Raw genomic sequence first — 19402 nt, forward strand, 5'->3', positions numbered from 1 at the left:
GGCGCGGCAGATCACTTACTTCTGACGCTCCAAAGCCTCGGGGAGTTGGCTCCAGATTGCTTGTCTTTGATAAGGTCCTGGCGCCCAGCTAAATCCTAAAAAAGTTCACCGGACCCGAATAAACGCCCGAAAGCTAAGATTTTCCGGCGGAAGGCGATTGGCGAAAATACGCATTGCATTTTTACGACCGCTTCTACCCGTTTATCTGCACCGAAACACGTTCAATTTAGTTTTATTTCGCGGGTTATTGTGCGCAGGAGGCGCTGTGTTCTTATGCATCTTCCGGGACCTGGCCAGCGGTTCTTTACTTTGAAGTCCACAGTTAAACCTTTAGCCCAGTTGGTGAAGAAACAGCCCGGAGGATTTTCTACCGCCTGCCATGACTTCTTGAAACACTACCTGTGGAGAAAAGTCGAGAAGGGAAAGAGGCTTCTCTCTTTTATTCGCGTAAAGAAAGTGTCCGGTGTGACTGACGGGACGGGGGGAGCAGAGCCGGGGCGGTTGTACTGCGCGCACAGTCCGTCGCTGGGACTCTTTTTACGGTCTCGTTTTCTAATCAGGGAGGCTACATGGATGGTAAGTTGTAGGGAAGCTGTTCCACAGGCCCCCTCTCTTGGCCGCTTTGATGTGCTGCTGCTGAGCTTTGAAGTTGAGAAATGCGGGCTATGTTTCTTGTTTGTGGGCGAGAAATACGGCGAGATAGATAAGAAGCTTATGTGTGCGCGAGTGTGTGTATGAATGTACCAATGTGTAGCCCAGATTTATAAAAAAAAAAAAAAAAAAAGGCGAATATTTGTCGGTCGTTGCGTCTTCTGCTGGCTGGATGTATTCTTCGGTCGGATTCCCCCCCCACCTTCCCTCCACCTCCTCTAGATTTTGACACCCCCAGTGATCTACATAGGGACTGAGCCTGCCTACTCTGAGGTCAGTTGTTGAATGGGACGGGGTACATTAAACTACAGCGCTTCTTCTGCAGATAGGACACATGTGGCACGGCGCAAGCTTCACGTAGTCCGTCACTGATTCATTATCATTATCTTTTTTTTGTACTGGATTACTGTTCTGGAGAGTTTCTGGACTGCGTTCGACTCGACTGAAAATGGAGTAATACTTCTAACTTTTTAACGGGTTTTCCTCCGGTTGGATCTGCTCTGCGATGGTATGTTGTTTAAACGCAGTCTTCACGCTGCCTGGTGACATTATATAAATCGCTGTCGTTTTTTTTTTTTTTGTTGTTTTTACCTGCGTGCCGTTTTTAGAAACAATGTTGCAGTCTCTTTACTTTTGGGCGCCGGGGCTTCCGATTGAAATCGCTCAGGCACTGAATGTTTTTTTTTTTTTTTTACTCCAAACGCGCTCTTTCGTGTTGGTAGTTCGGACACGTTGTGTGCGGGGCTGTGGCTTGAGTAATGCGCTGTAATAATAACCTTCTTGGGTAGATATTACGGCGATTGATCGCCTACACGTACGCTTGAGCGAGTGGCTTCTCCCGCGGGGCTCTTTACCCCCCCCCTCCCGTACATTACATCGTTTAAGGTCATTGTGGTGCGGATCCGACGCTGCATCTCTGTGCGTTTATTCCGCGACGGTGAGGACGACAAGTGAGCGCAAAGTGTGCGTGCGCGATGCAGACAGGGGCAGGGTGCACGTTCGTCCGAAACAACAGACCGGGAATTAATTGGAGTTGAAGCCTGTGACACGGGCTCGTTAGGAAAACACGTGTAAGCCACAGTTGTGAGAATACGGTTTTGGTGACGAGTGAGGCTGTGCGAGTTGATTATTCTTGTAAAAATGTGTTTTGATGTGGCAGATCAATGCGCGTTGAGAATGTAGGCTGCAGTTGATCTCTCATTTAGATTATAAATAGATAAATGGGACGGAAAAAAAAAAAGCCTTTCATATTTCCTTTCTCTGTGAACCCGGCGAGGGTTTTTGAAAGGGACTGTTTACTTGATGTCTTTCTTTGAAGTTCAGCAGGATCTGGCTTTGATTAGATCAATACTTTGTGTTTCAGAGTGAAGAGGAGCTGAGAAGCTCCCCCGCTGCTTTTAGAGAGTGAGGAGGATTAGGCTGGAGCTCAGTGGAGGCACGACGGCACTCTCACACGGCAACCAGAGCTGGAGCCATGAGCAGGGCGCTTACGGAGCACATCAGCAGTAGCTTCCGAGAAGATGCTCCTCGTCCTCCGGTGCCGGGGGAAGAGGGAGAGGCGTCATGCTACAACCCCAGCAGAGCTGCCAAAATGAGAGCCCAGAGCAAGGTTAAAGATATCCCCGCTGCCGCGCCTCCCGGCTCCACACCGCGGAGGAACGAGGATGGACTCGGGGAGCCAGAGGGCAGCGCGTCCCCGGACTCACCCCTAGTCCGGTGGACGAAGTCGCTGCATTTCCTCCTGGGCGACCAAGACGGCGCTCACCTCTTCAAGACCTTTCTGGAGCGGGAGAATTGCGTGGACACTTTGGACTTTTGGTTCGCCTGCAACGGCTTCAGGCAAATGGACTTAAAGGATACCAAAACGTTGCGAGTTGCCAAAGTTATTTTCAAGCGGTACATCGAGAACAACAGCATTGTCGCCAAGCAGCTGAAACCGGCCACCAAGACCTTCATAAGGGATAGTATTAAGAAGCAGCAAATAGACTCTGCCATGTTCGACCAAGCACAGACGGAAATCCAGTCGAACATGGAAGAGAACGCATACCAGATGTTTTTGACCTCTGACATATACCTCGAATACGTGCGCGCCGGCTGCGAGAACGCCGCGTACATGAACCACGGCGGTCTGGGCAGCCTCAAGCTGATGTGCGGATACCTTCCTCCCCTCATGGAGGAGGAGGAATGGAGTTGTAGCGACCTGAAGGCGAAAACGTTGGGCTCCGTGGTTGGACTGTCCGCGAAAAACCTGAGGGCTACCGCTACCATCCGGACCGCCGCTGAAGTGCTGGAGAACAGCTGCAGGTAAGCGCGGCGCTCACCTCAGCGGTGCACGCTTGTGTGTGTTTGCATCGTAGCGTTTGTTCATTTACGGAGCAGTGCTTTACTCGCCGCTCATCGCCGTGCCTTCATTAGTTAAACGGAATATGGGCCAGTTAATTCACAAACGCCCTAGAGAGATTTAAAGGAACTTGATCAAAGGGTCTCAGAGGAACATGCCTGTATATTTGTGCCCTCCTGCTTCGCAGTTAGTCGAGGGGTTGGAGGGGTGGAGGGGCGGGGTGGATACAAAACATCAATGCATCTGAGCCTTCCTTTTAAGTAAATGGTGTCTTGCAGGCAGCCCTCTGCTGGCTTGCTCAAGTTTCCTGTACTTTGAAACCCTTCCTCCGGTTCAGGAATGAATTCAAGCGCCAAGCCTTCGCGACTGTTAGAGCTAACATGAAACAGTGCGATGCTGCTGTAAAGTGTTTCTTTTCTATATTCCCTTCGCTTAGCCATAGTTGTTGCACGCCGCCTCAAAATCTCTTTAATCCTGAGAAATGCTAATACAGAGTTAAAAGAACTGGTGCAGTCAGTCTTAAGCCAGGCGGAGATATTGTTCTCTTGGTCAGAGATGAAAGCGGAGCTGTTTGTGGAAAGCATTTGGGCTTTTATCTTAAGAGCTCGTCCCACACATTGTCCAACAGCTGAAATCTTTTCAAGCCAGGAACATTTTCAAAAACTGGATTTTATGCATGAGCCAGCATCAAAGGCTACTTAAAAAAGTTTTTTTTTCTCTTCTTTTTCTTTCTTTCTTTTTTTTTAACTACTTTGTCCTCACATCTGGATGCAATCATTACTCTGAAGTTTGACAATGTCTTCATACTTTAGCTCGGTAGGAATCGTGCAATTTGTAGATTATCCATACTTTCCTTGTCAGGTTATCTAAATATTTAATGGGATTAAAATAATCTTTTTGTGACATTGCATTAAACTAAATGATGGAGTGTAATAACTCAAATGAAGCACTCTCTTGAGGATTTTGCTCTTCCGGTGAGCAGATGTCAGATAACATCACAGCGCAGTTGCTCATTTGCTTGGAAGTGGCCATGTTGAGTTAGGAACCAATAAGCGCAGGGTTTGTTGACATGTGGGCATATCCTGCTCTCCCGGTGTGTGATCCCCTGCATTCTTGTTTTTCACCAAAAGAAAAGTGGGAGTGGGAGAGAGCGAGAGCCCCCTCTTTCTCTCTTCCGCCACCCCCCTTCCCCCCCTGCCCCTCACCATCTCTTTAGGTCAACCAATTTCCATCTCAAACATGTGGAACTAATTTTGCCACTGCACAGATCCCCTTTTTTCCCCTCTTTTTGAGAAAACCTCCGAAGTGATAGAAAAACACAACAACAAAACATCCTCGGCTCAGTTCCGCGGCTCCGGCCACCGATCCCACTCTTCCAGGGATCGTGTGTGTGTGTGTGTCAGTGTTTTCCTTTCTCTTTCTTTTCTGCCCACCACTTTTATCTCTCCTTTTTGAAGGAGAAATCTGTCTGACAGAGACTGAGCGTGCTTTGGAGGGAGACGGGGGAAAGACAAGAGGAGGGGAAGGGGGGAAAGACAGGAAGGGGGGATCATGAAAGAAAGAAAAGGGATGGAGAAGGAGAGTGGGGGGTGCAGAGAGCCCAGCTGTGCTAAATACCTGACTCTTTGCGTGGACCTTCCAAAGGTCAGGTTTGTGCTTGGGGCCTACGGCTTTAGTCATGCTGGGGTTCTCCCCAGCACTCCCGGCAGAAGGCATTCTCATAAAGAAAGGGGCCCTCCTTCCCCCTTTCCCTCTCTCCTTCTCACTCCCTCTCTAAAGCTCAAGTTCCCCCTTCCTCTTTTTTCCCTCCCTCTTCCTTGTCCACCCCCTTCACTACTGGAACAGGAATGCAACACAGCAGGAGAGAGTAAAAAGACAGAGAGGGAGAGATTTTTTAGAAAGGAAGGCAGGGGAGAGTTGGTGGAGGAGGGCCCCCAGACAGGATGATAGAAAGAAGGAGAGATAAAAGAGGTGGAACGTGAGGGGGAAAGGAAGAGAGAGAGAACAGGTCTGGCACAGACCAAAGTATGGAGAGATAGCAGAAGAGGGTGCAGCCATAACCACCCTAGCACACAATCAAAGTACAAAGAAATAAAAAAAAAAAAAAGTCAAGAAGAAAAAGGCGCATATAGTTCCATAAATAATACTGCTGTTACAACCATCAGGCCCCGGGCTCATTAAAGTGCCTCTAATTGCAGAAATCTGCAAAGAGCGTCAACAAAACCAACGCCAAGCTGTCACTTCAGCTTTTAAACCCCGGATAGAAGAAACAACAGCGGGGAAAAATGGAGCGAGTAAACTTTGCTCGGCCGTGTCATCGCTCTCCACCGCCTTCGCCTCATCCCGCAACCTCCAGAGACATCGCATTAAAAGTGTCCCCGGGTCTTTCGCCCACAGGTCCCACCGCCGAGGAGACCCTGCAAGCCCCTACTTTGTCAACTCCGGCTACATTTTTGCCCCCGCCACCAGTGCCAACGACAGCGAAATCTCCAGCGATGCCACGACGGACGACTCCATGTCCATGACGGACAGTAGCGTGTAAGTGTTCCTGGTTTATATTCAGAAAGCCGTTTCATTGCAGCCCAGCTGACTCTAGAGATAATGTAGCAACTTCAAAAGGCTGCTTTCCATTCAGCTGACCTCGGCCAAAGCTCTGATTTTTTTTTTATTATTTCCATTGTATCTAAACGTGCCTGGACCAGATTTCAGTCACCACCTCTCCAGGAAAACAGTCCAGGGGTGTGAAGAAAAATATTTGGCCTTGTAGTCCGACGCACTCAGCTTTTTCTTGGGGCCAGGGGAGCGGACTGTTGCGAAATAATGGCCTGTAATGTATTTTAATTATCCTCCGTGAGTGACTCCAGGTAATTCTATTAATGTGCAGTTGTTTCTGAGGCCTCCAGGGAGATAACTCTGGGAAAGTCATTATGTCTGAAGACCTTTTGAAGTTTATTCTGCTGTGTTACAAGCTGGAGAGAAGGGAGAAGAAATGAGAACGTCTTGATGTGGGTGGGGGCGTCGCCTCGTTTTCCTCAAAGTTGATATGTATCCATCCCACCCACCCTTCTGCCACAACAGACTTGTTTTTTTCATATTATCTAATCGCTTTTTCCCTTTGAAGAGCTGACGGAGGGGGGGGGAGGGAAACGGCCATTCGGGCCTCAAGACAAACTCATTGAAAAATGTTGGCACCAAATGAAAGAAGGCTTACTCACATGGTGGGTCCGTTTCCTGCCACTGGCCTCTGCGGCGTGCTGAGATCATGTGTCTGCGAGGCTTTCACAGGGGTTACTCATTTCTAGACCTAGGGACAAGACAGAAGGAACTCCCCGTGGCCAGTCTAGGACACCCCCTCCTCCCCCCTCCCCCAAAAAATCACCTCCACCCGCCCCAGCCCTCCACAGCTTCCCCCTTCACCCTCCAGAGCCAATAGCGGGAGTGGTGAGGCTCGAAGTGCAAGGGAGTGAGAAAATAAAGTGCATGGAGTATAAAGGGCTTAACTGAATCGCTTTCAGCCTATTGTTAGGTGAGGGGAGCTTAGCGGGATAAGAGGGTGGCTGGCTGCTTTGAAAATGACTTGCACAACTGAATAGGAGATCCCCATAAAGTAAGGGCCCGTGAAAACCATGAAAGAGTCCGCGGCTGTTTTCTCTTCCACAACCTGGACAAAGCGCCCCGGTGAAACCACGTGGTTTCACCGGGGCGGAGGCGGCGGCGGCGGCGGCTCGGGACCGATAAAAACATAGTTAGCGAGAGGGAAGTCGGCGAGCTTTGTTTGGGAGCGATGTTTTGCAGCAAAGTTTGGGGGTTCTTGTTAGCGCGCGAGTTCCTCTGGGCTGTTGAGTTTTACTTTTGAAGAGTTTCCTGTGTTTTCTTCCTGCGCCTTGAGGGACGGTGGCTCGTAGTCTCAGGGGCGCAGTTTGTGAAGCATTGATTTTGGTAGCAGGGCCCCGCTTACGAGAAGCTCGCTTCGGCACAGGTGATCCGATTCTTCGCGGCGGTGTCACGCCGAAAACGTGCTCTTCAGACGCCGCTCGCGTCGAATACCGCAGGAACGTTATGCTGATTGTCGAACGGCGCCACTTGCCAAAGTCATATTCTTTTAGTAGTTCTCACCACCGTCTTTGACACAGAGCTCTCTCCCGTCCTTGTCCCAAACTCTCGTCTCTTTCCAGCTTCTCTCATTCGAGGGAACAATTTGATTAGTGTGTCCTTTTATAGCGGTTAAAAGACACACTGCGAATTTGAATCTCATTTCCCAGATAAAGAACAAGAAGAGAAGGATTTGGGAAGGGGGGGGGGTGTAAGAAGGGGTGGAGGGGGGGGATTTTTTTTCTCTTTTTGCTTATATCTTATTTATGGATTTACTTGGACGCTGGGGAATGCTGCTGCACCAACTTCAAACATTACCTTATCTTACAAACCAGCCTTTTGATGTTGCTGAGATCAGAGGCTCACAGCGGAGCGCTTGCCAAACGAAGATGGCAGCGGGTGCATATGTGCATGAGTGTGAGATTTCAAAGAGGCAGCAGAAAAAGTAGCGTTTGGGCTAGGTCAGACACTTCTGAGCAGCCAAAACGGCCAAGATAATTGGCCCAGCTTAAGTGGCAACTGACTGGAAAAGCTAGCAGACAGAACGAAACAGAGCACGAGATTCCCAAAATAAACGCCCACTATCCGGACACTAATAGCGTTCTGATCTGTCGCTCTATTTTCATATTGATATATCAGAGCTACAAAGCCGGCAGCACTCGAGCGGCCGTCATCCAGCCCCGTTTTGGTCAGGTCTCGTTGCTAACCGGCCGCCAGCGCTAGCCGTGGCTCTGGTGCTTTTTAAATAACCGCTGTCAGAGTTGACTGATGTAATCTTATCACGGTGGGGCTCTTCTTTTGAAGCCCACAGTGAGATGTTTAGCATATCTCTGCCATTGTCCTGGTGTGTTTTGTTATGTGCTTTTTTTTTTTTTGTTGCCTTGACTTCAAGGGCTCCCTGGCCTTTTGATTTAGCAGTAATGTGCCTGGTGGGTGATTACTGGGTGTTGGTGTGTCGGTCAGTTCAATGATGAACTGCCTCCTGGCGCTCGGCTAATGGTGCTAATGCACCAGCGGCCGACGTGGAGGTACCATAAGTGGCAGCTCATGATTAGAAAATAACACCTACTGGGCCATTGACTTCAGTCACTCACTTGTAAATAAGCTGTGATCTTTATACCAAATGTTAAATGTGTGATATCATTTTTTTTTGCTTTTTCAGAGATGGGATCCCTCCATACAAGCTGGGCACCAAGAAGCAGCTCCAGAGAGATATCCATCGCAATGTCAAGATCAATGGCCAGGTTACGCTACCCCACTTCCCTGTGAGTCCTACTTCCTGTCTCGCTGTTTCCCCCTTTGTAATCTGATAAACTTTCCCTCTCTGACAGACAACCGGGTCCTAATTCCCCCAAGGAGTCGTTGCTTTATTTTATCGTATTTATTTATTTATTTATTTATTTTCAGAGCTCGTGTTGTGACAGAATACTAAGTTTCGTTTCCCCGCTCGTTTCATATGAAAGTCGGGGTAAATGAAAGGCGGGATTTGCATACCACTTCACTTCTTCTCCTGCTGTTTCAAACCACCCCCCCCACCCCCCATCCATCCCCCCCTTTTGCTTCGGTACAGCTGTTAATATAAACTTGTGCCGTCGTCTTTGTTTTCCGTCTCGGCAACTGTGTGTCACGAAGGATCGTGGTGCCGTGTGCGTTATTGGACAGTGTGTGGACAGTAGACGCCGCGTTCCTGCTCAAAACTGTGAATTGGCTAAATAATTATCGGGAGAAGGCGCATCGCGATTCAGCTCCACTTCCCCTAGCTCCAACACCAATATCTGGGCCCATTAATATTTAGGTCAGACGGCGTATCTTCTCTGAATTCAAGATTTCTTTTTGACCTGCTGAAGTTGTTGTGAGCAGGTTTAAGGAACTGGGTCAGGGCAGATTGACACAGGTTAGGAGGTAAAGAGGCAGGAAAATAAATTCCGAAATTCTTTTGTCTTTATATCTAAACACAGGTATGTGTTTCTGGGAGAGTTGTGTGTGTGTGTGTGTGTGTTTGTGCATGCATTTGACAGTGTTGTCTGCTCCCCCAGTTCCCTCTCTTCCCCTCTGTCTCTTCCCTCTCAATCTCTCTCTTTCCCGTTCCCACTTGCACTCCTTTAATGTCTCCCTCCTGATTTGGAGATGGCTCTGTCTCCCATGATGCACCAGCCCCAGGCAGCGGGGGCCCCGTGCAGGGCTGGCGCTCCTTTGCCAGCAGCTCCGCTTGCCTTTCTTCTTCTTCCCTTCATCGTGTCTACAAAGAGATGAGAGGAACAACAAAAAAAAAGAGTCAAAATCAAGAAAGCCAGTGTGCCAAATAACAAAAAAGTAAGAAAGGAGAGAGAGAGAAGCCGGCGCATATAGTTAAAGAAAAAGGAGGATAATGTGACTAGAGTACCTCTGAGCTGCCCTGCATGCAGCCGGGAAATAAATTACTACTTCCCTTTAGATCTTCCCAGTATTTGACTCCTCTATCCTCTCCCTCCCTCTTTCCCCTCCTTCCCTCTCTCTCTCTCTCGCTGCCACCGTTGCCACTTCCTGAACGCACATCTCAATCCTCTCCCCTCTTTTTTTTTCACGCTGTTAATTTTGTCCCCCCCCCCCCCCCCCCCCCCTCCCTTTTTCTTCCCCTCTCCTCCTCTCCTCGCTCTCTCTTCTCTGTCGATATCTGGCTTTTATTCGGAGATTTAAAGCTGCATGTCCCTCCCACCCCTAGTGTGCGTTTGATGTTTGACAAGGGCCCTTTGAAGTGTGCTGACTTCAGAGGCTGCCTAGCTGATGGCTTGGTCGGGCTACAGAGGGTGCAGGCAGGGGGCCTCCCCTCCGAGCGAGACCAACTGCTACCCCGCCATCGCTAACCCCCTTCCCCCCCCTCGCCCAGAAGCCTGGCACCGCCAAGGGCACTGGGCACGAGGAGATCTGGGGAGTGGCGGGTGGCGGGGAAGGTTCAGGTTAGCTCCAGGGCAAGGGCATGTGGATTAGGACTTTTGGACTAGTCGCGGGCTTTTTTGGAACGAGACAGGATTAGGGCAAGGGCAGTGGATTAATGCGCCATATTGCATCTGTCAGAAACACTGAGTAGTCACACTCGCATATATATTAAAAGTGTCCTTCTCCCCGTGTCGTTCGCCCCGCAGAGGACGCACCGGCTGCCTAAGGAGATGACCCCCGTCGAGCCCTCGGCCTTCGCCGCCCAGCTCATAGCCAAGCTGGAGAAGCTGAAGCGGGAGCAGGACACGATGAGCTCGCTGGAGGAGAGGCTGCAGCAGATCCAGGAGGTACGGGTGCTCGGAGACGCCGTCTTAATAGCCTGACACTTCCGCTTGCGCGAAGCATCGCTGCGACTTGGTAAATTCGAAACTCGATTCCAAGTTGGCTCAGGTCGATGGCGCTATATTCCGACGCAGGAGCCTTTTTGCCGGCTCTAGCATGTCGAAGAACAGGGTGCGGGCCGAGGGATTTAAAAGTCTGCCTCGGTTTATCTGCTTCTTCCCTTTTCTTCTATGTCCTCCCATATTTCATCTGCTGGAACTCTCAAACTTATGTTTCTAGACACATTTGAAGTTCCTTCAAATAGTTAGCACTTAGTTGCTCTCCAGTGGCACGTTTGCTGAATATGTGTAGTGCCAGTCTCTTTGTGAAGCACAGGCACACTCTGCATTATAGATGAAGCGCACCCAAAGCCTGTTAGCGAAGATAACAGTGCAGCAAAAAGGAAACTCAAATCAAGTTATCCAGGCATTTGCTCTCACTGACTTCAGAGGACGATAGATATAAGTTGGTGTAAGCTGAGACGTGAATTCCTCTGCAGGCTGCTGTAGCCACATGTGATTGTGTACGAGCCTTTTGGCTTTCGCCTTAACTTTTTCAAAAAACATTTCTTCGCCCGTCCAGGAGGAGGAGAGAGAAGAAAGCAACGGCACCCCCCTCTATCACCCCCTGCTCCCGTCTGGTAGCCAGTGCGAGGAAGACCCACAAGCTATACTGGACGAGCACCTGTCACGCGTCCTGAAGACGCCCGGCTGCCAGTCGCCCGGCGTGGTCCGGCACTCGCCGCGCTCGCGCTCACCGGACCGGACGGGCGCCGTGGTGCCCTCCGGCCAGGGGCCCTTCTTCGGTGCTTATCCCGGGGCCGCAAAAGTCCTGATGACGGGCAGGCAGTCCACAAAGCACATCCACCACCACTACATCCACCATCACCACGCTGGGCCGAAGACCAAGGAGCAGATCGAGGCCGAGGCGGCTCAGCGCGTGCAGTGCCTCTGCCCTCAAGGGGGCGCCAATTATTCCGACTTCACACCTGCGTGAGTGTAAATTCCAAGCCGCGCCAGGTGTTTTCCAGGTTGCTGCTCCGTGCCTACTCCTAATGTGCTTGCTCTTGCTCTTCTTGTAGTCGCTGCAGCACTTTCTCCAAGCGGCCGGTCAAGGCCTCCGACGAGGGCGCGTCTTCGCCGCGGCTTCCCCTCGTCGCCTCGGACCGCTCTCAGAACGTCTGGCAGTGGATCCTAGAGAGTGAGAGGCAGGGGAAGCACAAGCCACACAGGTGAGTGTGCGGCAGAATCCGCCACAACATCGTCCGTATCGCACATGACCACAACCTTGAATTGACATGTTTTTATGCTCTTTAATCTCAACAGCACTCAAGGCCTGAAGAAGTCGAACCCGCTCGACTCGAAGAGCCTGCCCGTTCGAACCTCCTGGGGTGGAGGCGGCATCGGCAACGGGGCTCACCTCCGCAGCCACCACCCGGGCCACCCGTTCATCCAGGACCCGGCCATGCCGCCCCTTCCCCCGCCCAACACCCTCGCACAGCTGGAGGAGGCCTGCCGCAGGCTAGAAGAAGTTTCCAAGCCGCCCAAACAAAGGTAGGAAACCTGGAGCCACGCGCAGGACACACACTCAGCTTCGCACATAAAACCAATCGGACAAATTTGCTAGACCGCAACAGAATGCGCTCTTTGTTTTGCTATGATTACTGATTATTCCTTGATCCGGGTGATTTTTGTTTTTACAGGCATTCAACGGCAGCCAGCAGCCTTCAGAAAGACAGGAGCCATCCAACAGCTGCCTTCCCCGCTGGAGGCAGCACTCAAGCCAGCCCTGGACTCCAAGCAGACGAGTACGGGTTCTCTTCGTTTACTAGAGGGCAGCTCTGACTTTGTTGCCGTTGCTCGGTTGTTCTTAATTCCTCGGCCGCCCCCCTTCTCCTCGTCCAAATTTTACTCCTCACTATGGAGCTTTTTTCAGCGCTTTCCTCGCTCTAGTGTTTTCGCCCTCTTCCTCCCAAATTTTCTCGCTCATCCCTTCAAAGAGAGATGCTGTGAGTCAGCAGAGCTGTGTCTTTGAACTCCTCTCACTTTTTAATCATTTAAGATTAAACATGCTTTAATATGGAGTCCTAACTTCCCACCCATCTCCAAGCGCACGCCCTCAAAACCAGCACCAAACAAAGACGGGGAAGTAGCCTCTGGTCGTTTCTAAACGATCACACATCTGCCGTTCACCACGGTGGAAGTTTAAAGATAAAGCCGCTCTGACTACGTTTTTCTCCGTGACCCGTCCAAAAGTCAGCTCTTCCTCTTTGTGCACATTCAAAAACTTCTCCTGCAAGTGCAGCCAATTAAAGAAATGTTTCCACTTTGCATCTTTCAGGTCTAAGGAGCTGGTGGTCACCTACTTCTTCTGTGGCGAGGAAATTCCATATCGCAGCATGATGAAGACCCACTGCCTCACCCTGGGTCACTTCAAGGAACAGCTCAGCAAGAAAGGCAACTACCGGTAAATATCACAGAAACTGGAACCGGCTCAGCTCACAGAGCAAACACCTGGACAGACGTGTGTGGTTGGTGGTGACGTAGCGGGGCTGGTTATCTGCGCGCGCGCGTGTGTGTGCACATCTCTTATTGTAGCTCCGTGTGGGAGTGTGAAATACTGCAGCCTGATAGTTGAAAAGAAAGCGATCCGCTGCGTTCGGAGCTTTACAGGGAGAGAGGGAGGGGAGAGGAGGGGGGTTCTGGAGCAAATTTTTTCTCACATCTGGTACTGATTTCCATGCTAAGGCAGCCTTAATAAATATGGCTTTGAAGCCTGGGCCATTTTATTTTGTGCACAAAGACCATTGCGAGGCCTTCGAATTCCTTCTCCGCACTATTGCATCAGACATTAAAAAAACGAAAACGGCGAGCACCTTCCCAACACAACACGGACACGGTGCCTCCTGTCAGCGTCAAGTGATGAGGGAAGAATTCCCAAATCGGGAGTCGTGATTAAATGATTAAATCAGCTTTGTCAGATATTCGCTGCACCTCTCGAAGGGTTGTGTGCCACTGAAAACGTATAAAACCTTTATGCCCATGACATCAACCTCAGGTTTCAGCCACATCTGCTTGTTAGGCAAGAAGAGAGAGAAGAAGGCCTGCAAACAAGTCGTTGCACCCCTGCTATCCCATAACTCTTCAGCGAGCGAGTGGGGGGGGGGGGGGGCGTCTGGCTTCAATGGCAGCAGAATGTGTGGAGTTGGTTAATTTGGACATGGCAGCGGTACAGCAGAGAACAGTATGCCGCGCCTCTGCCAGACGATATTGGTGCCAGATGTTGTGAAGAGAGAAAAATCCTGCCACATAAAACATGTTCCAGTGGAAAGACTCCTTCTGTCTCTCCGTCTCACTCACTCTCGCTCCGAAACAAAGTGATGACTTTGAACTATTTGCGAGTGAAAACGTAGCGTTTTCTTCTGAAACGAGTCCAGCCAATTAAATTGGAAAAGGATACTGCATTTATTTAGTCAGGGTTAGGAAGGAAATGAAACAACAAATGAAAATGAAAGGCTGCGCCGCGCCAGACGAAGCTTAGAGAGCGGAGGAGAAGTTTGCTTGAGATGCCGTATCATTACAGAGAGCCTCTGTCACATTACGCAGGAGAAAGTTCCGCAGCTGCGATAAAGCTCCGTCGTCCTCCTTCATTTGTGCGCAATTACAATCAACATGGAAAATAAGAGTGTATGTGTACGTTCTGGTCCGCCCCTCTGTACATGTGTTTCTTGAATGACTCTAAGCTGAGCTCATAAAACACTGAGCTTTTTTCCCCCGTTTTTCCTCCCTTTTTATGCTCTGAACGCAGGCACACATGGGCAAAATGAGGCATTTTTCCATTACAAAGCTTATCATTAAATCCCCTCCCGCTGATCTTTTGCTGGGTTTAAAGTAGAGAGGAGAAATCATTAGGAGCTCCGGGAGACTTCACAGTCGCCGGGCCCGAGCTAACCCTGGGAGTTATCTCTGCTTGAGAGAAGAAGAAGAGTGGGCTAGCTGGGTGACCCGTGACCTCCAGGAGACTGTCTGAGCCGTCACCGCCCTCCCTCCCTCCTCCTCCTCTCCCCTCCCGCGCCGAAGCCCCTCAGACTCGGCCCGCGTCCAGCCTATCGCACCCACTCACCGAGCCAGGCGAGGCCTCCCCCCTCCCCTCCCCGCTCTCCTCCCTCACTCCTCCTCTGTTCTCTGCTGGTGATCGGAAAGCTGCCCGAAGTGTGCGCGCACGTCCGCGACACCCCGTGCGCGTGTGCGCGAGGCAGAAATATAGTTCTTGTGTTTATGCGGAGGCAGCAGAGTGTGGTCTTCCAGTCACGGGCAGACTCCCAGGCACCTGAAATGTCAACCTGTGTGACAGAAAGGCCCTTCATTTGACAGCCAGGACAATTAGAAGCCATGGAGACGGAGAGGGAGGAGGAGGAGGGGCTCTCCAGAAGCGGATGATGAGGAGGAGGGGAAGGTGGGATGAGGGGGGTGGGCTTTAAGACAGCCTCTAATTAACCCTTCAACTTTAATAAGACCTTGCAGGACAGATAGGCATCGCGGAACGGCCGGCAGTCAGGGCGAACAAGTGGACGAGGAGACGAGCGCACATGGGCGAACGCACACGAGCAGCCTGTTCCCTAGCAGCTTGAATTATCACAGGGAGTGTTTAAACGGAGGGTTCAGCTCTGTTTGTGCAGCGGTGTGATGTGGAGTCAGGCTCTACCTTTGAAGTGTGCAGGCATGGCATTGAAGGCTATGACTAAGTTGTTTTGAGCAGGATCCATTTCTGGCTCTCGGAGAGTGCGTGCGTGCGCGTCTGTGTTTGATTTGGACTAAAGGGAGCTGTGCACGAGCGTGTATACGTAAGTAGTCGTGTAGGTGCCTCAAAGCGGTTTAAAATATGATGAAATGCATCAGATGAACTCCGGCTGCCACCCCTGTCAGGTTTTGTTTGAGTTGGAGTTATTTATTTATTCACGCTTTCTCACCTGCGCTCGACGTTTGCTAACCGCGAACCCCTCCCTGTCTTTGTCTGCCCTCTCCAGGTACTACTTCAAGAAGGAAAGTGATGAGTTCGAGTGCGGCGCGGTCTTCGAGGAGGTGTGGGAGGACGCCAGCGTGTTGCCCATGTATGAGGGAAAGGTGCTGGGCAAGGTGGAGAGGATGGACTAAAGGCCGCCTTGTTGTCACCCGACCAACCAACGCCCCTCCCTCCCTTCCTCCCCTCCCCTCCAACCAAAAGCTAAACCCACCCTAAAAAACTTGAGCACGAGACTCTGTCATTCGCAAGAAAAAAAAAAACACTCTGGACTTCTTCTTTTTTTTTTTTTGTTTTTTTTTCTATTTCTTAATATTAAGCTAAACAGAGTTAATATATCCAGCACAAGAGGAGTGATTGAAGGAAGACGAGCCAATGAAGTATGCCGAACCCAGAGGAGGAGCCGCCCCTCCCTGACTTTCTCAACCAATCAGCCTTAGAAACACAAGGGAACGACGAGAGACTTTAAAGACCAAGATGATGATGATGATGATGATGATGATGATGATGGGAGGCCAGTCGGGGGGAGACCCCGCCTCTTCTTGAATATAACCACTGAAGATGTAGATGAGTGTTGTTTTGTGATGTGATGACGGACTGACAGCGGGCGCCGACGACGCGGCGCCAACCGACCTGCTCTTAACATCACACTCCAACATCGTTACAAAAACGTCCATACGTGTGCATATACATACATGCATATATGTATATATACATGTATTATATATTTAGATGCTTTTTGTCATGAGTTGAAAGTTTTTATTGAGTATTTATTGAGAAACAAAACACAACCCCTCCCTTTTTATTACCTGAGTCTCCTTAAACCCGTACCCCCCCCCCCACTCCTTATTTCCAGCCAATGGGCAAGCTGCTTTGAATGTTGGGAGAATACTGTGGTGATTTAGTGTTTGTTTATTTTTATGTCACACAAGAGGACGTGACGCTAGCCTAGCGCCTCCCGTAGCCTTGTAGCCACGTCCGACCCAAACTAACAACCTTTAGCGGTGGTCTCGTCCGAGGCGCTCCCTCCACGGCTCTAACGGTCAATCCCAGTCTTATATGCTGCTGATAGTTTGTAACGTTAAGTTCGTCACACGAGCATTTCCTCTGCCCCCCCTCCCCCTCCCTCCCCTTTTCCCTTTGTCTCAGTCCGGCGACAGAGCTCAGTCTTTTTGTTGTGCCTTTGTTTGTAGACCAGGCATTGCACAGGGATGGGGATGGGGGGGGGCGGGGGGGTTGGAAACAGTCGCCCACAGAGAGGAGACCTGGAGCACAAGTCGTACCATCTAATAATGGCAGTGTTTACAGCCCGCGCACCAAAATAACTTGTGCTAACAAGAATCAGTTTGGGTCACTGAGAACGACTTCTTGAGGAAGTCACCGAGCGAGTCGGGGAAAAGAAAAAAAAAAAAAAGAAAGAAAAAACGTTGAAGAATCATGGCTCCAGTATCTTTTGAATGTCGTTACAATAACACCGTATATAGCAGAGCTCCTGTATACATTGTAATTATGCATTCTGAAATATGGATACTTACACACGTGATGCACACACACACACACACTCGCTGGTGTTTTATGAGTACAGCACCTGTGCCTACATGGATGCCATACCATGTGCTGCCCTGTTTCAGGGTTTTAATATATATCCCTTGGTTTTCAGAAGGGTTTTATGTTGAAAAGATATTTTTATGCTTTTAATAATATCCTGTAATCATGTTTTTGTTTTTACACCACAGCGTTTTTTGTTGTCAATTTCTTTCATTCTATCTAAACTGTAAATTAAACATTATATAAAGAGATTCATTTAAAGATTTACATGGACCTATAATTATTGTAATTATTGAGAGACGTAGCCTTTATTAAAGTTTTATATTTTTCAAATGAAAGCTGAAGAGCCTGTGTCTGTTTCTTTCCACCGCATGGCGCGTCGTCGCGATCGTGACACATCGCAGCTTTTTCGTATTTATTTTGACCGGCGTGTTTTCGTCAACATGGGTTGATGTGAAACACCTGGCTGTACAGAAACAACACGTTCAGTACGGGGATTCTCACACAGATCTCGAAATGGAAAATTGTGTGAAGTGAGGTTAAATTGGTGGAGATGTCATCTTAATGCAACCTGTCAGAGTGTGGTGCTTTCACTAAAAACCTGCTACTACTCCAATCTCTTCCCTCTGTTCATGTGATTTCCATTTAATACATTAATAATAGATTCCAGTACGGGTTCAGTAACATCACAGTGACTGACTTCCTTTTCATAAACATGGGCTTCATTGATCCATTGACTTTCAGAAAGTGAAACATTGTTACGGACCAGGACTTCTAAGTTCTCCCAGGTGTCTTTTAAGTATAGAGGTCACTGTTGTGAGGCTCTGACTGACTGAAGATGTTGGCTTCAGAGATGTTTTCTCAGGTGGAAAAAAAAAAAGTACCAGTGTGTTAAAATCATCTGAGTCGTTTCAGGTCAGGTCAGGTCAAATATCAGACCTGGTAATTCTCCTCTCTGACTGTTCATCCAGTAAATTATAACCTAAACCATGAGGAAAACTGGACAGGAAACAGAATTTGCAGACTTGGTTCTGGCCGTGAGAGCTCAGTGTGCTGGAAAACACGAGCAGAAAGACAAAATACAAGCAAGAAAACGTCTCCATCAGTGACACATGCACTACAAATGCACACGGCACCAGAAAACACACAAACGCGCCGCTAGAAGCACAAACAAAGGTTCCAAAGCCCCCACCCTGAAAAATGATCAACCTGCTGGGATGAACTTGTTATTCAAAGTTTTATGCCTCGGTGGCGTTGGAAATAAAACAGTTTAGTTTTTTTTTTTGTTTGTTTGTTTATTTTAACCCAATTTTATCCCAATCACTTGATTCCTCAAAAGCCTTTTGCTTTTTATTAGCTTCCCAATTCAAACACAGACTGACGACAGACAAATAGCCTTTTGGGGTCCTGTGGAAATATTCCCATTGTTTTGTTTTTTCTCTTCACATGGTCTTCTCTTCCAGCTGCTGAGTCGTCCCGGCACCGGAACCTGTTGTTAAACACTCACGTGAATTAGTCCTGACAGTTACCTGCCTTCTCCATAACCCTCATGTCTCCGTAATGGAGAACATCAAATGTTGCTGTAGTGAAGAGGAGCAGCAGCAGAGGAGCGCGGCGATCACGAAACACTGTCTGCTGGAGGTTTAGGGGTGGCTGGATGTGAAGCCAGTGAATCATTAAAATGAAACAGCCATGTGTGCACTACGTACATTATTATTGACAAGAGTTCAGAAACAGCTGGTAAAAAAAAAAAAAAAAAAAATAGATACATTCATACATGGAAGCTGTTCACTGGCAGTGTAAACAGGAATCACTAAAAGCATGCAACCTTTTGAAGCTCTGCAGCCCCTCAGTGGGTAAATGTGCCGGTTCTGCATTCAGCTCTTAAATGGGAGACATTAAGAATGGAAATGAGGGCACGGGCTAATTGGCGCTATTAAAGCGCAATGAGGACCAGCGCTACTCTCTGACAGTCAACACAAACATTAATGAAGCGCCCTGCATCCCCTATCAGAGGGCCGAGCCGTGTTTGCCTCAATTATCTGGCTTTATTTCAGCGGCGGCGGGGGGGGGGATCGTTAAATACCAGGAAATAATTCAGCGGCATGTGCCTCAATTCAAACAGATGACATTAAAAGAGACAAAAAGCAGAGTTAGCCACGTAACAAAGATAACAGCAGTCATTACTGACAAGCTTTCACTTCCCACAAAATGATCTTCTCGTTTCTTTCTCCCCTGCTCGCTGTTCCTGGCGATATGGCAAAAAAATGGAAGGAAAACAGACAAGCTGCCAATGCTTGTCACATCTCTGAGACGCTGCAGGTTTTTCTTAAAGCCCGCTCCTCCCTGCCTTAAAAAAATTTCACCAGTTTGAACGGCGCAACTAGCAGATTCATTTTCCAGACTCATCAAAGGCGCGGAGCGGAGAGACCTCAGTGCGTAATCAATGCATTC

General features: G+C 49.2%; 1 protein-coding gene across 2 annotated transcripts; it reads left to right on the plus strand.

The window, feature by feature from the left end:
* Positions 1–583: 583 nt before the first annotated feature.
* Positions 584–17286, plus strand: LOC125004000 (axin-2-like). Of its 2 annotated transcripts, XM_047578301.1 has the most exons (11): positions 586–1159; positions 2015–2955; positions 5390–5530; positions 8247–8349; positions 10207–10347; positions 10964–11373; positions 11463–11612; positions 11707–11934; positions 12084–12188; positions 12722–12847; positions 15408–17286. In XM_047578301.1, the coding sequence occupies exons 2-11, from the start codon at positions 2126–2128 to the stop codon at positions 15532–15534; spliced, it is 2361 nt and encodes a 786-aa protein (XP_047434257.1). In that variant the 5' UTR covers positions 586–1159; positions 2015–2125; the 3' UTR covers positions 15535–17286. The 2 variants fall into 2 exon arrangements, with proteins under 2 accessions (XP_047434258.1, XP_047434257.1); XM_047578302.1 differs by lacking the exon at positions 5390–5530 and having other exon boundaries at positions 584–1159.
* The last annotated feature ends 2116 nt before the right edge of the window (positions 17287–19402 follow it).

Source organism: Mugil cephalus, chromosome 2, assembly GCF_022458985.1.
Source record: "Mugil cephalus isolate CIBA_MC_2020 chromosome 2, CIBA_Mcephalus_1.1, whole genome shotgun sequence".
NCBI classification, from domain to species: Eukaryota; Metazoa; Chordata; class Actinopteri; order Mugiliformes; family Mugilidae; genus Mugil; species Mugil cephalus.